Below are 14,678 nucleotides of genomic sequence, written 5' to 3'. Positions count from 1 at the left end.
GACATAGGACTGAGGTCAGTATGTCTCTATTGAGTACATTAAACTTAATTACTTGTGTGTGCCAGCTAACTCAGAGGTCACTAGAAACTTCTCGAATAAACAAGAAGGAATTAGTTTCTGACAACCGCATAAACATGACAACTTTGTTTCCCTTAGAATCGGAACAATCTCAGAATCATGGAAACAATAGATAATAGTTTCTCGCAGTCAATCGCGCATGCTTCGTTTCTACAGAGTTACACAGAAATAGATAGGCAGGCGTTTCAATAAAAAGAGTTTATTGAACAGTCTTATTTCTCGTGCAAGAGATATGAACTGCTACAATCGTAAGACAGAATGCGAAGTATAATACGTACAGCATTAGCAGTAAGATAAAATAATACTGCAATAGCATGGTTTATAGCTATGACAGATATTCATAAAAATACATACATAAATAACACAGGCTAATATATTAATACTCATCTGATGCTACTAGCTAGTTCCACCCCAGTGTACCTAACCTAAGTGTAGTACAAGGTGAGAAGTAGGTGCTGTTTGTTTATAGTCTAGTTTAGATATAGTTGCCAAGATTTGCCAAAAGTCCCTCTAGGTTCTAGTCCGCTCCGCTCCATACCTTAGAATGAGTGAGGTTGGAATCTTTTTCCGAGTCTCGATCTCTAACACCCCGCAAGGGGTTGGGCGCCATGAAGTGTAGTTCCTATATTCCTGATAGGCTCTGCGCATTGGAATAATATACACAATAGTTTTGATATAGGACTGAGGTCAGTATGTCTCTATCGAGTACATTAAACTTAATTACGTGTGTGTGCCAGCTAACTCAGAGGTCACTAGAAACTTCTTGAATAAACAAGAAGGAATTCGTTTCTGGCAACCGCATAAGCATGACAACTTTGTTTCCCTTAGAATCGGAACAATCTCAGAATCATGGAAACAATAGATAATAGTTTCACTCAGTCAATCGTGCATGCTTCGTTTCTACAGAGTTACATAGAAATAGATAGACAGGCGTTTCAATAAAAAGGGTTTATTGAACAGTCTTATTTCTCGTGCAAGAGATATGAACTGCTACAATCGTAAGACAGAATGTGAAGAATAATACATACAGCGTTAGCAGTAAGATAAAATAACACTGAAATAGCATGGTTTATAGCTATGACAGATATTCTTAAAAATACATACATAAATAACATAGGCTAACGTTTTTATACTCATCTGCTGCTTCTAGGTAGTTCTACCCCAGTGTACCTAACCTAAGTGTAGTACGAGGTGAGAAGTAGGTGTTGTTTGTCTATAGTCTAGTTTAGATATAGTTGCCAAGATTTGCCAAAAGTCCCTCTAGGTTCTAGTCCGCGCCATACCTTAGAATGAGTGAGGTTGGAATCTCTTTCCGAGTCTCCATCTCTAACACCCCGCAAGGGGAGTCAGAAACACTGGAGCTGGATTAGAATGACAGCGTCTGGTCAGTGCATCAGGTGGGGACTTGACTTCCTTCCGAACTTGCCGTGGCGAGCCGCGTCGTGCAAGTAGGCAGCCGAACCATGGTTTGCCATGGTAAGTGAAGGTATATTTATACCTTGAAGGTGTTTAGGAATACCAGTATTTACGTAAAAGTCGGGCAGAAGAACATCATGAATGAACCCCTAAGGAATAGATGTTCATGCATAATAAATGAGTTCTTGGAGAAATCAATATCCATGCATGGGGAAGTCCTAAAGGCTTAAGAGTCTGGTTTTCCAGGAACTCGTTGTGACGTAGATGAACGGATGTAGGTGGCCATGCCTGTATTTGGTTAGCATAGATAAAGCCTAAATAAGGGTAGGATTTCTATGCCTAAATATGGGCAATGCGAATTGTGCCTATATAAGGACATAAATCGGGAAACCTATATACGGTATCTAAATCGACACACAACACCCACTCCACTTTCGTATGAACGACATTACTAAATTCTAAACATGCTAAACATATCTAAAATATAACTACATATAGATGGCTAAGAACATGTCTAAAAATACATTGTAAAATGCATAAAAACTTTCACCATGCATAAAAATGCATTGGTACTGTGCATATTAAAGACATTTTTCATTCCAAGCATATATTTACATCGAATGCTAAATGAATGAACATGCAGATATAAACACATTATGAAATGGCTCGTAAATACAGAAGAAAAAAGGCCGAAACCATTTCATGTCAAGTTACATTGTTATTGACAAGGTGACATATTATCTTTGAAAGTGTATCAAAGAATTCTGTTCTCTATGAGTAGTTCTACTAAAAGCAGATTACTGTGCAATAAAAAGAAAAATACAAATTTGGAAAAAATAAATTATCATAGGAAAAAGTTCCAAGTTTAGTATTTGTTTTGAAAAATGAAGGCCAAATTCAGAGTCTTCCCGGTACACTGTGTGCTGAATCAAAAGTCAGTGTATGAGGATGGAGAAAACATGAAATTTTCTAATCCTGTAGACAAAAAGTCATCTACCGTTGTAGGTAAAAGTTGGATTACCTCGTTTAGAAGACTAACCGCACATATATGAGAAGCATCGCCGTCAGCATTGGTTGTATCAGCAATGTTCGCATCGGATGTTACCTGCGTGCCTGTTGTTTCCTCTCGTACCTCAGCAGTAGCAATTTGCGTCTGTGAGATCTCAATGAATGCCGTCATAAGGATTGGTAGCCGCTGGGGACAACACACAGCATGGGCCGTTACCGGTTCCAGCAGAGTATCGATATCCGTAGGCATGACTGATGGGAGTGTTAGACATATGTCTAGCACGCATTCTTCACCGCAAAGCAGGCAGCGTAGAACAGGTAAGATGCAATCTTGCCAGATTGGTCTGAATGACAGAAACCATGTGGTATTTAATTCTCATAGACTAGGTAAACCTAAAATTTAGACGATGCGTTCACGACACCTCATCTCCAATAGAGCTTTCTCTATAGTGCTTGGAGTGACGTCTGCGATTTGGCTTGCCATATTGGAGCAGTATGAGCAAAAATAGGATCCCTGCAACAAGTCCAAAAAGTAGTGGCAGTCCACCAAACACTGAGTGCACGAAGTTGGTTATTATTCCGAGGACTGCTTGAAAAGGTGCTAACAGTCCTGAACACACAGTCTTAAATACATGTACAATCCCGCTCGTATCAGACATGTTTAAAATACGCTCTAACATTTCTGAGAAATGTATAGGGCAGTTTGTATTCAAAAGGGTATGTATCTCGGCAGAAGTCCTTGCGACTTGTTGATCATAGGTTTCTTTGGCCGTATGTGGCACAGTTTGTTGTAAAAGAATGGCTTTCATTCTGCTTAGAGTATCAATTCGTATAGAAGAGATGTTAAGTGAAGGCCATAGAGGTGACTCCCTGATTGTCTGTATTTGTGGAAACAAGACTTTCATACAGCAAGTGACCCTGGATGTAACCGTTACTATATATGGGATACCTGGCAACATGCCGCAGCAGCTGTGATCATTCAACATGAGGTAACTTCCATTCGAAAGTAGTCCAAAAATTGGATTAATCACTGCAGCTGGTGAGCCTTGCAGGTGACAGGATAAGTTTGTAGTGGAACCATCGCAGGCCCCGTGTAAATTAATACCCTGAGAAAGGAGAGAAACGCTTAGTGCGTTTTCAAAGTTTGTACCGCTAAGAAACGCTTCACGGCCCCCACTCCAAAATGTATGTGTGTAAGGTAAATCCCAAGATGTCTTGATGTTTTCTTTACCCAACCTTTCATATTTGCCTGCTGCTATATGTTTCAGGCAATACAGAAAATGGAAAGTTGTAACAGGCAGAGTAATTTTACCATGTATGATCCACTCAGTAGCTGTTTTTTCTGCCACTGTGAATGGTAATTTCTTAAGTTTTTCAATGCTCAGCACCGTATAGTCTGCTCCCCTTTGTGCCAGTTTGATCAGTGAGATTGAATTCTGAAAACAGTGACGTAGTATTGATTAAACGCCAAGTCACATAGCCTGAACGCAAGTTTTGGAGCGTCCAGCCTAATAGCATTATAGAACGTAATTGAGACTGACCATGTTGCAGCATGACCAAGTCTTGTTCCATGATGTCTATGGCAGAAGACACAATACTGTCCAATGAATATATCCTGGACGACAGAGTCGTTAACCCATTGTCTACTACAGAGAGAGATTTCTCTAAATTAATACGATCAATTTCTCGTATTCGTTCTGCAGTCTCTGCTTGGGTAATCTTCCATATTTCATTATAAGCAGCGTAGTTACCGGCATATATGAAACGTTTTTGACGCGGTTTTCTTGGTCCTAGCAAGAATTCGCTAAGGTCTGCGCCTTCTTTAAGTAAAGATAAGTGTTGTTTTACATCCTGCAGTGTAGCTTTCTGTAGCCAATCATGGCAGAGTTTCCCTACACTGCATGTTGTTACTACCTCTGGATGCTGTCTTTGAACATAGCGTGGGTCAGGCCTATTGATAGTGAAACCCTATGTTTTGTTCAGGAATCAATCTTGACAGTTGTTTGTGTCTGTGGGCTAGAGTCACAACTTTTTTCCATTCTGGATATGATCTGTCATGATGCAAAATATTTTGTGCGTCGACCTCCCCCTGTGTAGTGCTATTACTTGCAGGTATCGGTATGGTCGGTGTGTTCATGTATTTGATCTTGGCTAACCCAAGGCAAGACGTTTGTTGGACAGTGTCATTCAAAATCATAATTTGCTCAGGGATGATACAGGCTCTAAACAAAGCTTGTACCCCCTGCACTTGCCAATCTTTTGTACCCCAGACAGATTTTGTCTCAATGTTGTCTTTCCAAAAGTCGAAACCCTGTATAGACAGTTGGGCATTAAAGGCTGCAGAATAAATCTGTTTCGTATGGAAATTTAATTGCAAACGTTTTTGAGCTACCCTTCGGAGGTGTAGAACAATGTCCCCATTGGCTATACATAAATACATTTCTAGGTGATGAAGTGTTATCCAAAAAATGATGACCATAGTGGTTATAACAATACATTTGTTCATAGTCTGACAAACCCTCTAAATATTCATGATTTGTGAATACTGCAGACATTTCTAGATCAGACATCATGTTATTAACAGTCTTGAAGTCCCAATCATCAGAAAAGGTACTAGAGGCAATAAAGTCACTTAATGAAATTTGAAATAAGTGTGGAATCTTCAAATGTTCCGATGGGCCAAAAATGTCATATTCAGTTCTGTCCCAAACTATACCATCTGGTATAGGAACGGCTGTGATGTTCACTGCTGACAAGTCTCTTGCTTCACGATGGGATGATTTGTGTGGCTGCAGAAGTAAGTTCACTCTTTTACTTGCTGTGTCCATTTGAATATATCTTCCATTTATCAGCATACCCAGAGTTATTACCAGAGCTAACCAAAGTAGAAAGAAGAATATTCCCAAAACAATCCATAGTTCAATCCATGGTGAAACCAGATAAGTCTTTTTTAGAAGATGAAAAAAAGTCTGTTGCTTGTTCTTTGAAAATTCTTTGTGCTGGCGTCATTTCAGGTTCACTGGGATCCTCAGAAAACTTATCAAAGTTAATGAAATAGCCAGAGGCAGTTCTGTCAATGGTTTGAATTGCATCAAGATTTGTTGAAATCACTGGAACCAGTTGATCACTTGTCACTTCGTTGTAGACAGGTGTATCAGGACAAACTGTTATTTGGGTCTCAAGAGGGACGAGTTCCATAGCTTTGTTGCTTAGTCCTTAATTTCTCACTGTAGAATCTTCAAAGGTGATGAGTCTCTCAGTTTGAACCTCTTGGATTGTAGCCAGCGGAGTGCGTCTGCTACATTGGCGGAGTCCACTTGGCCTACTGCTTAGTATCCAGCGGCGGTGCGTCCATTGGGGCGCAGGGGCGGAGCCCCACTTACCACACATGCACGCAAATCAATCCCCAGACCGGCAGCAATGGCAATGCAAATGATGCATTGCGTCGGACATGAAGGGGGTGGGGCCGGGGGGCGAGCACTGACAGTTGAGAGTTGACAGACAGGCAGCGGCTCGCAATTTTATTGCGCATGCTCGAGTATGTCTCACGACAAGCACGAGCATGCGCATTCGCCGCACTGTCTGCCACTGACTACTGTACTGAGAGGAGGGGGCCGAGAGGCCGAGGGTTGCCTCTGCAGCAGCCCCCCTCTCGGTATCCGGGCGAGCCCTATCCGTGCTCTTTCGCCAATCCAGGGCAGGCGCTGACAATGCAGCGTCTCTGGATTGGCTGAGAGCCATACAGTCTCTCAGACCAACGAGTAACTGCTAATTGGGTGCCGCGCACCTATGGCCAATCACTGTGGCTTATGTCTGAACACAGTGACAGTGATTGGCCATGAGGTGCGCACTCCAGCAGTCGGTCGCGTCATCACGCACGCGGTGGTGCGACACTGTCTGCTCATCATAACCTCGTGGCGGCCGTGCGTTCAGAGTCAGGACCCGTCGTGACTGAGTGACTCGTGTGTCGTCGTGAAAAACTCGTGATATCACTGCATAAAAGTACCTGAAGTAAGTATAATGAGAAAACAATAAGAAATATGTACTAAAGAAATACAGCTGAAAGAATTAAATAATAATACATATTTTTGGAGATGAAAATGCCATCTTGTCAAAGGGTAAGCTGATTTTCGGACTCTTCGGAGTACAAAGTTACCTGCGTCGTGGACATGCTGTAGCTCTTACACTGTCTGCGAGCTCCCCGCGCTGTTCACGTGCATCAAACTCCTCACGCCATTCCTCCAGTCCACGCCTAACCTTAACCTAGCTCCTCACTCTGCCCCAAGCCACACGCGCTATGTGCTGAATACTCCGCAGACCGCATAGTGTCCGTAAGTATAAAGCTCCCGACACAACATGTCGTCTACATCTGAGCTAGGCTAGCTTCTCACACCGTCGTCAAGCTCCCCTCAGAGTCCGCGCTAAGTTTCTCACACTCGGCCATGCGCGTCAAACACCTCACACACTGCCCATGCACGCCAAGCTTTTCACACTATGCCCATGCACACTGAACTACTCGCACGCTCTGTCCGGGTGGGTCAAGCTCCTTGCAGATTCACGAGACGCAGTTTCACGCTATTTTTTCACGTTGGACTACTACCAGTGTTTTCACAGCGAATTCAAACGGGTGGGAACTTGAGAAGGGGTGATTGGACCATGCCAAGTCACCCCCTCCACACCTGCTGCGCGCCCTCCAAATATCCATGATACACAGACACGTTCGCCCTGGAGGGAACTGTGAGGCCTGGTCGTCGCTCTGTAGTTTAGAGTGTGGTGGCCGAGGCCTGACTGACTCTCTTTCTTTCCTCGGCAGAGCGGTGTTTGTTTCTCGACCTTCATTGTCGCTCTGCCTCTTTCCCCCGAGGCAGGGCTGTGAAGAATGTCGCAGTGTTCCCTCTCCGGCCGCTGGGATCACTCCAATCTCAAGTAACTGGCCTGACAAGTTTTGCGAAACTGAAACCCGCAGAATTCACAAGAGCGAGCGCGGGGGTTGTGCTGGGAGAGGCCGGACCGATGCACGCCTCTCCCACCCTCTACAACAAAGGGAGTAACCAGACAATTTAAATAACCCCACTTTGAAATAAAACTTTTAGTGGCACCAATCATGCGAAGCAAGTGAGTCCAACCCTCCCTAGAAGAGCCGCCTTGTCCATCTATTCATCCTTTTGCCCTTACATCCATCTTCTAATACCCGCTATTTCACCTTTACATCTTTCAACCATCATTCAATCTTTTCCTATTCTATTCTATCCATCTATTCATCCACTCTGCCATCCATCTGTCTATCCATCCAGCCATCCATTGATCTAACCACTCTGCCATCCATCCTTCCATGTATCCACCCCCATCAAAAAATCCATCCATCGATTCTCTATGCCTTCTATTCTGCCATCAGTTCATCCAACCATCCATTCTGCCATCTACCAATCCACCCATCATGCTTTCATCTACTCTGCCATCTACCCATCCATTTATCTATCCACTCTGCCATCAGTTCACTGGTCTTTTTACCCACTCATCATCCCTTTACTCTGCCGTCCTTTTACCTGTTCTTCCATCCCTTCACTACACAACCCTTTCACTTGTCCATCCACTCACTTAGCCACCCCTCAGCCATCCCTTTACTATCCTATCATTTCACCTGTCCATCAACCTAGCTATTCACTCACCCATTCACCCACTCATCCATCTACCCATGTATTCATTCACCCACTCATCCATACATCATTTCACCCTTCCTTCCATTCACTATTCCTCCATCTTTCCCTCTTCTATTTACACATCTTTCGCTCTTCTTTTCTCCTGCTTACTCTTCTGTTGACTTGCATTTCTTTATAGCAGTTTTCATCAGCTTTGTCTGGTGAGTTGCAGACAGAAGAGGCCCATAAAGAACCCCCCCCCCCCAGCTGAAGCTGCTAAAGCGGGGGTCCACAGCACCACTGCATACAACAGGCCCTCAAGAGTGGGCACAGGCCAAATACCAACGCTGACCAGTCTCAATTCCTCCTGATGCTTCTTTCTTCCACCACCCTACGCCTCCTGTCTCTTTATCTCAGTCTTGCATGCTGTTTTTAATCCCAGCTTTCACACTTTGTTCGTGTTTTCTTGTCTTTCTCTTCCTCCTCCTTTCTCCCGTTACTGCCTTTCTGTCTCTTGCTAAAAGTCCGAGGATGGAAAATTTGTTATGAGCCAAGAAATGAGAACTGGTGACACAGGTAAGGCACTGACCACAGCGCATGCAAGCAAATGATGTATTTATTATAGAGTCAGGTTCTTTTGGAGAAGTTAAAAATGTGATGGGGAGAAAAAAATTGTGAGCTCGTTGATGTGGAGAGTGGGCAGCACATACGTCTTGTTTGCCAGTTATGGGCCTTACCAAGAACTTAGTTAAGATTACAAAGAAGGCTAGAGTGTCTGTAACTCTGGATATTTTAGATATATTTACAGAGGGCTTAATGCACCAGCAGCTCCACCCACAAGATCCACCCAGAGTCAGAGATTCCATGTTCTAGAGGCCCTAGTGCGCGCAGTTATTTCTTTTTTTATCGCTCTCCTTTCCTTTCCTCTTCTCTCTCACTCTCACTGCGTGCTCTCTTTCTCTCTCAACTTCCTCTCTCTCAGGGTAATGCCTCATCTTCCAGCGATCGCTTATTTTAAGTCTCTTTCTTTCCGTTAATCCCCCTTCCGACTGGATCCTGTCCCACCTTTGCTGCCGGCCCAGAGCGGTGAAGGTGAGCTCGCAACTTCTAAAAGAACATCCCAGTGCAGGCCCGTTCCATCACATTACGCATATGTTCAAGGTCACACACTGTGGAAATCCTGCTTGAGCCAGTCACGACCATAGCCCCGGGGAAGGATTTACAATTATGGCGCGATTCCCCGTGCTCACATAATGCTTAAGCGTTGATCCCTAGGTGAAAAGGTGCAACCGCTTTGAGGGTCGGAAGGGGGGGGGGGGCCTCCATACATGTTTCTGGCCATTCCCGGGGGCCTCGCCGCCTCTGCCGGCGGAGTCATTAAAGCATTTCACAAGGCAATAAACAGGCAGGAGGATTATGCTAATGAGATTCCTAGGTCCAGCTAGGGCTTTCTGCAGACGCAGGCGAGCAGAGAACGGCCTGACAACGCTGGCAAATGTAATTTTGAATAGGTTCTTGCACATATTTACACTATTTCACAAGTTATGGTTCTCTGCTGCACTTCTTAATGTATTGATTAAAGGATAATTTGAATTTAAAATTGTGATCTATTGTATTCCATAAAGATACTGAAAGCTAAAGATCATATCATTATTACATTTAAATGTAAGCAGGTTCCAATGGATAATTTTAATGTGGCAGACTAAAAAAAAGTCTGGTTTCCCCGAACATCAAACAAAATAAATATTTTAAGAACACTGTAGTTATTTTATGTTAACTTGAAGAACTGACGCTGGTAAAATTCATTGGGATTACTTGTATTTTAAAAGCAATGCTTGTCTAGTTACAGCACGTTATTTTTATTTTCAGCACCTTCTAAAGCTTGACAACCCTTACCAAATTTTTGGTCATATTTCCGGCGAAGAACAAGACCTCCTTTGCTGCTCTTTCACCCCGGCTACGACCCAGCAAACACCAGAGTTAAAGGTATGGAAACTGATGCTATTTTTTTTTTTAGATTGGAGTTAGAGCTATGTGTGTGGTCACTGTACATGGTGGTTGGGGTAGGCACACATTCTGAACATTGTACCCTCAGTGGATGGAATTTACTAACAGCCTTAGCCCTGTGATTTGGCCAATAACGGTTGTTAACAGCACTAACTATCCCTTGCCTTGTTCAAGGCCCTCAAGCAGTTTCTGTTTCAGTGCCTTCAGCAACCACTATGGCACACAGAGGCAGCAGGCAGTAAGGCTGTATTTTTAGCAGTCATGTTGTGCAAAGGGGAGCTGTTGGAGATTTATTGCGATACTGCACAAGATATATGTATTTATACAGAAATTTGATATTATTGCACCGCACCTTATATGTTGTACTTTGATTATTGGCAGGTTTCTTTAATATATATTGGTAAGGCCAGCATCGTCATCATGAATACAGTACAAGAGCTGATTACAAGGTCATTCCAGGCACGGCCACTTCAAGAGAAAATAGATTTAAAGCAATTGGGACCTCATCGGCCTGACCTAAAACTACAGCAAACTTCCCAGGACAGAGGAAAAATGTCCACACGTACATTCTCAAACGCCTGGTACACAAAAGCTGATTGGCTTACAGGGTGCCCTTTAAGAAATTCTCTGTTCTGCTTCCCCTGCTTGCTGTTTGGTGGTGAGTTTTCTTGGACAAATCAAGGAGTAACAGACTTGAAGCATTTGTCTGAAAAAATAAAGAAGCATTCACGCACAAGAAAGCATATGGAAAACCTGACTAGACTGGGAATGTTGGGGGAAGATGCTCCGATTGAGCAGCAGATAAGTGATGCATACCGCAAAGCAATACAGAAACACAATGAAGCAGTTGATAGGAACAGACAGATTCTATCCAAAATAATTGATTGCGTTCGTTTCTGTGGTGCTTTTGAACTGGCATTGCGAGGCCATGATGAATCGGAAGGTTCCCCAAATCCTGGAATATTCAAAGGCCTTGTGGATTTAATAGCAAGCATAGACAAGGATATGGAAGCACATTTAGCACGTGCTACAGTCTTTAAGGGCACCTCTAAAACAATACAAAATGAACTTCTTGAGTGTATGCTCGAAATTATGAGAAGCCATATTGTGCAAGAATTGCAAAACACAGACTTTGTGGCTATTCAGGCTGATGACACCACTGATGTGGCCACTAAAACACAGTCCGTATTAGTGTTTCGATACATTGACAATGACAGACAAGTTGTGGAGAGGTTCTATGGTTTCACACATTTAAGAGACTCTAGTGCAGAAACCATTACTGCAGCTATACTGCGTCAACTGAGCTTAATTTTTCCAGAGCTGCCTCAAAAAAAAAAAACTTATTGCGCAAAGCTATGATGGTGCGTCCGTAATGAGTGGAAGCCTTAGTGGAGTTCAAAAGAGAATTCGAGATGTGTACCCTAATGCTCATTATGTGCACTGTTACGCTCACCAACTTAATCTTATTATGCAACAGGCAGTATCAAAGATCACCGAGACACGGATTTTCTTTCAGGATATAGGAGGCATGGCAGCATTCTTCTCGCGTTCCCCCAAAAGAACAGAAGCACTTCATGACATTGTAGACAAAAGCGTTCCAAGGGGATCCTCAACTCGTTGGAACTTTAACATCCGTACAGTCAACCTAATCTATGAACATAGAGAGGACCTTCTGAAATGTTTTGAAGCCATAGAAGCCAATGATGAGTTTGATTACAAAAGTCAGATTGAAGCCCATGGCTTTGGTAGAACACTACAAGACAGAGAGTTTCAGTTCTTACTGTATTTATTTCATGATATAATGGTAGCTGTCGACCTGTTATACAATCAGTTACAAGCACGAGAGATAGATACTGTCAAAGTGCAAGTATATACTACTATGTTTGTACAAAGCATAAGCAAAGTGAGAGATGGGGTTGACAATTTAGACAGCAAACTGCCAGAGAAATCTTTTTTCACAAACCGCAGGAAAAACATCACCACTATGGTCCGAATTGCAAAGGAGATCTGTGACATTGTAATTGTGCAGGCACGAGAGCGTTTTTCTTTCACTAAACATTTGGTGAGTGCCACATTATTGCAAAGTCAACAGTTTGCCAAATATGATGAATCCTTCCAGGAGCGTGCTCTGAATGAGGCTGTGGGAGCTTATCCTATGCTCAATAAAGAAGAGCTGAGAACTGAGTTGACTGTACTGTACGGAATGCCTGTGTACCGGAAGGCCACAAGTGCCTTGTCTTTGCTGACTTTAATACATAAACTTAATATGGAAAAGTCACTTGGAGAGACAGTGGCTTTACTTAAAATTGTCATAACCACTCCTATGACAACAGTCGAGGCAGAACGATGTTTTTCAGCCTTAAAGAGGATTACGACATTCCTGAGAAACACCATGCTTGAGGAAAGACTCAATGCTTTGGCAATGCTCTCTGTAGAGAGCAAGCTAGTTCAGAAAATCCCGGACTTTAACACTAAAGTTATTGAAAGGTTTGCTGCTCTTAGAGAGAGACGTGCTGATTTCATTTACAAAAAGTAAACAATGTTGAATGCTGCTACTTTGCAACCAGTTTAGTTTGTTAAATAAAAAACATCTGTGAGTGAGGTACTCAGAAATGCATTGTATCTCGAAGTCTGTTATGAAGCTCTGTGGTTATACACTGAATAAGCAGCTACCTATGTTATATGACATCTCTTTATTAATGTTATAACTGCACTTTCACAATTGCTTTATTAACCTTCCTGCTTTCTCAAATTTGCTTGAAAATGCACCATTTCTCTTCTCTTTTTTCAAAATTTTCTCGGGGGGACAACCCCCCCGAACCCTCCTTATAGGGGTTCGGGCTCGCTCGCTACGCTCGCTCGCAACGGTGAAGTATACCTATCATTTTACGCCTCACCACTTTAAAATGTCACCAGCCGCCCCTGTTAGTATCGGCCACATAGTGTGGTTTTATCAGGTCGATGGACACAAATCGTTTCTCCTTTTTATCAGCAAGGGGCGGCAGTAGTACTGTTCTCAATCCGTGGATTGCTAAAACAGGTACTGGTAGTCTGTAAGAAGGCCCAAATTCCTTCTTGTCCGGAATCTTTTCTCTGACTAGATCACCAAGCTTTGAGATCCAGACAGGCCTTGCTGGGACAGTTGGTTTTTCCCCAGTTGTGGTTGGCTTCAGGAACACTTTGCTTTGTTTCGATCTTAGTTCATTTAAGTCCTCTAAACGATATTTGATATCAAACTTTTTATTTTCCATCACTGTGCCTTTGATGTCAAGGTCCGGAATCAACATTCTAGTTCCAAATAGGACTTCATATGGAGTGACACCCCCTAGAGAACTTCTTTGCAAATTGTTTAATGAGGGTTGGACCCCATAAAGATGTTTGACCCACCTATCACCCGAACCTAATACCCTAGCTGTTATAGACTGCTTTATGTCCCGTTTTTTTCTTTCCACAACAGAATTTCCCTCAGGATGGAATGGAGAAGAATATCGCCCAAACTGGCCATGGCTTCTTTGTAAACTCAAGAGCTAAACGCAGGACCCTGGTCAGAATGTGGTGTGCCAATTGCATATGTGCCGATAAAGACTCGCAAATCTTTTATAACAGTTTGTGCGTCAGCTGAACGCCGAGGCCACATCCAAAGGAACCTTGAACACCAATCCCCTGCAACCATGATATATTTATGGTTACCATCCCTTTGTAAAGGACCGCAGTGGTCCAGGTAAACACATGCTAATGGCTTATCTGAAATTAACAGGGGCGTCTGTGCGGGACGTTTCACAGTAGAGACTTTCATCTTCTGGCATATTTTGCAGTCCAAAACACAATTCCTTGTCTGTTTCCTAATGCCTGGCCACCAGTATTTCTGTTTTAATAACGATACTGTGGCGGAAACACCTGCATGGGTGGAGGCGATCCCTTCATGGGCTGCTAGGATTAGTCCTAATCTATGTTCCATGTTTGGTATTACCCAATCCCCCACTCAAGGGATTCGAGCAAACGTAACATTGTTCACATCAATTCTATATGAGTATTTGAGTGGAAACTTTTTAGGTAACGCTGCACCGCTGCCTTTGCTTGAAGCATTGACAGCCAGTATTATTTCACTGTCAATTTTTGTTTTTGAACGAGTGATTGCAGCTACGGAAGCTGTTTGCAGAGCCCCTTTATCAGCCAATTAATTCCCTTCAACGTTAACGCCATCACATTGATGAGTCAGCGTGTGTATCATATGAGTATTTTGTAGTCCGTTTCGCAACTGAACTACTTGTTCCCAAAGCATTTTATGCTTGTTTGTGCCACCTTGTGCATCTTTAAAACCATTTTGAAGCCAATTCTGTAAATATTCATTGTATGATTGAACACAATAAAAAGAATCGCACACTATGAGTGTGGGGAATTCTCGATCCGTATTTTCAAGAGCCATTCTAAATGCTTGTAGTTCAGCTCGCTGAGCTGTACAATCTCCTAGAGATTGCGTTTTTGTGACCATTGGTCTAAATTTGCCATCGAGCATACGACCTTTAACGA

At 42.9% G+C, this 14,678-nt stretch overlaps 1 protein-coding gene across 1 annotated transcript; it reads left to right on the top strand.

Moving 5' to 3' along the window:
* Positions 1-10,014: 10,014 nt before the first annotated feature.
* Positions 10,015-11,572, top strand: LOC146862235 (zinc finger MYM-type protein 1-like). Its single transcript, XM_085643242.1, has 2 exons — positions 10,015-10,127; positions 10,530-11,572. The coding sequence occupies exon 2, from the start codon at positions 10,569-10,571 to the stop codon at positions 11,505-11,507; it is 939 nt and encodes a 312-aa protein (XP_085499368.1). The 5' UTR covers positions 10,015-10,127; positions 10,530-10,568; the 3' UTR covers positions 11,508-11,572.
* Positions 11,573-14,678: the final 3,106 nt, after the last annotated feature.

This window comes from Triturus cristatus, chromosome 2_2 (genome assembly GCF_964204655.1).
Source record: "Triturus cristatus chromosome 2_2, aTriCri1.1, whole genome shotgun sequence".
Lineage (NCBI taxonomy): Eukaryota > Metazoa > Chordata > Amphibia > Caudata > Salamandridae > Triturus > Triturus cristatus.
Note: the sequence above shows the minus strand (reverse complement) of the source record. Positions and strands in the feature narration are given on the sequence as shown.

Coding starts and splice junctions, on each gene's coding strand:
- LOC146862235 (XM_085643242.1), top strand. CDS start 10,569: ATGAATACAGTACAAGAGCTGATTACAAGGTCATTCCAGGCACGGCCA.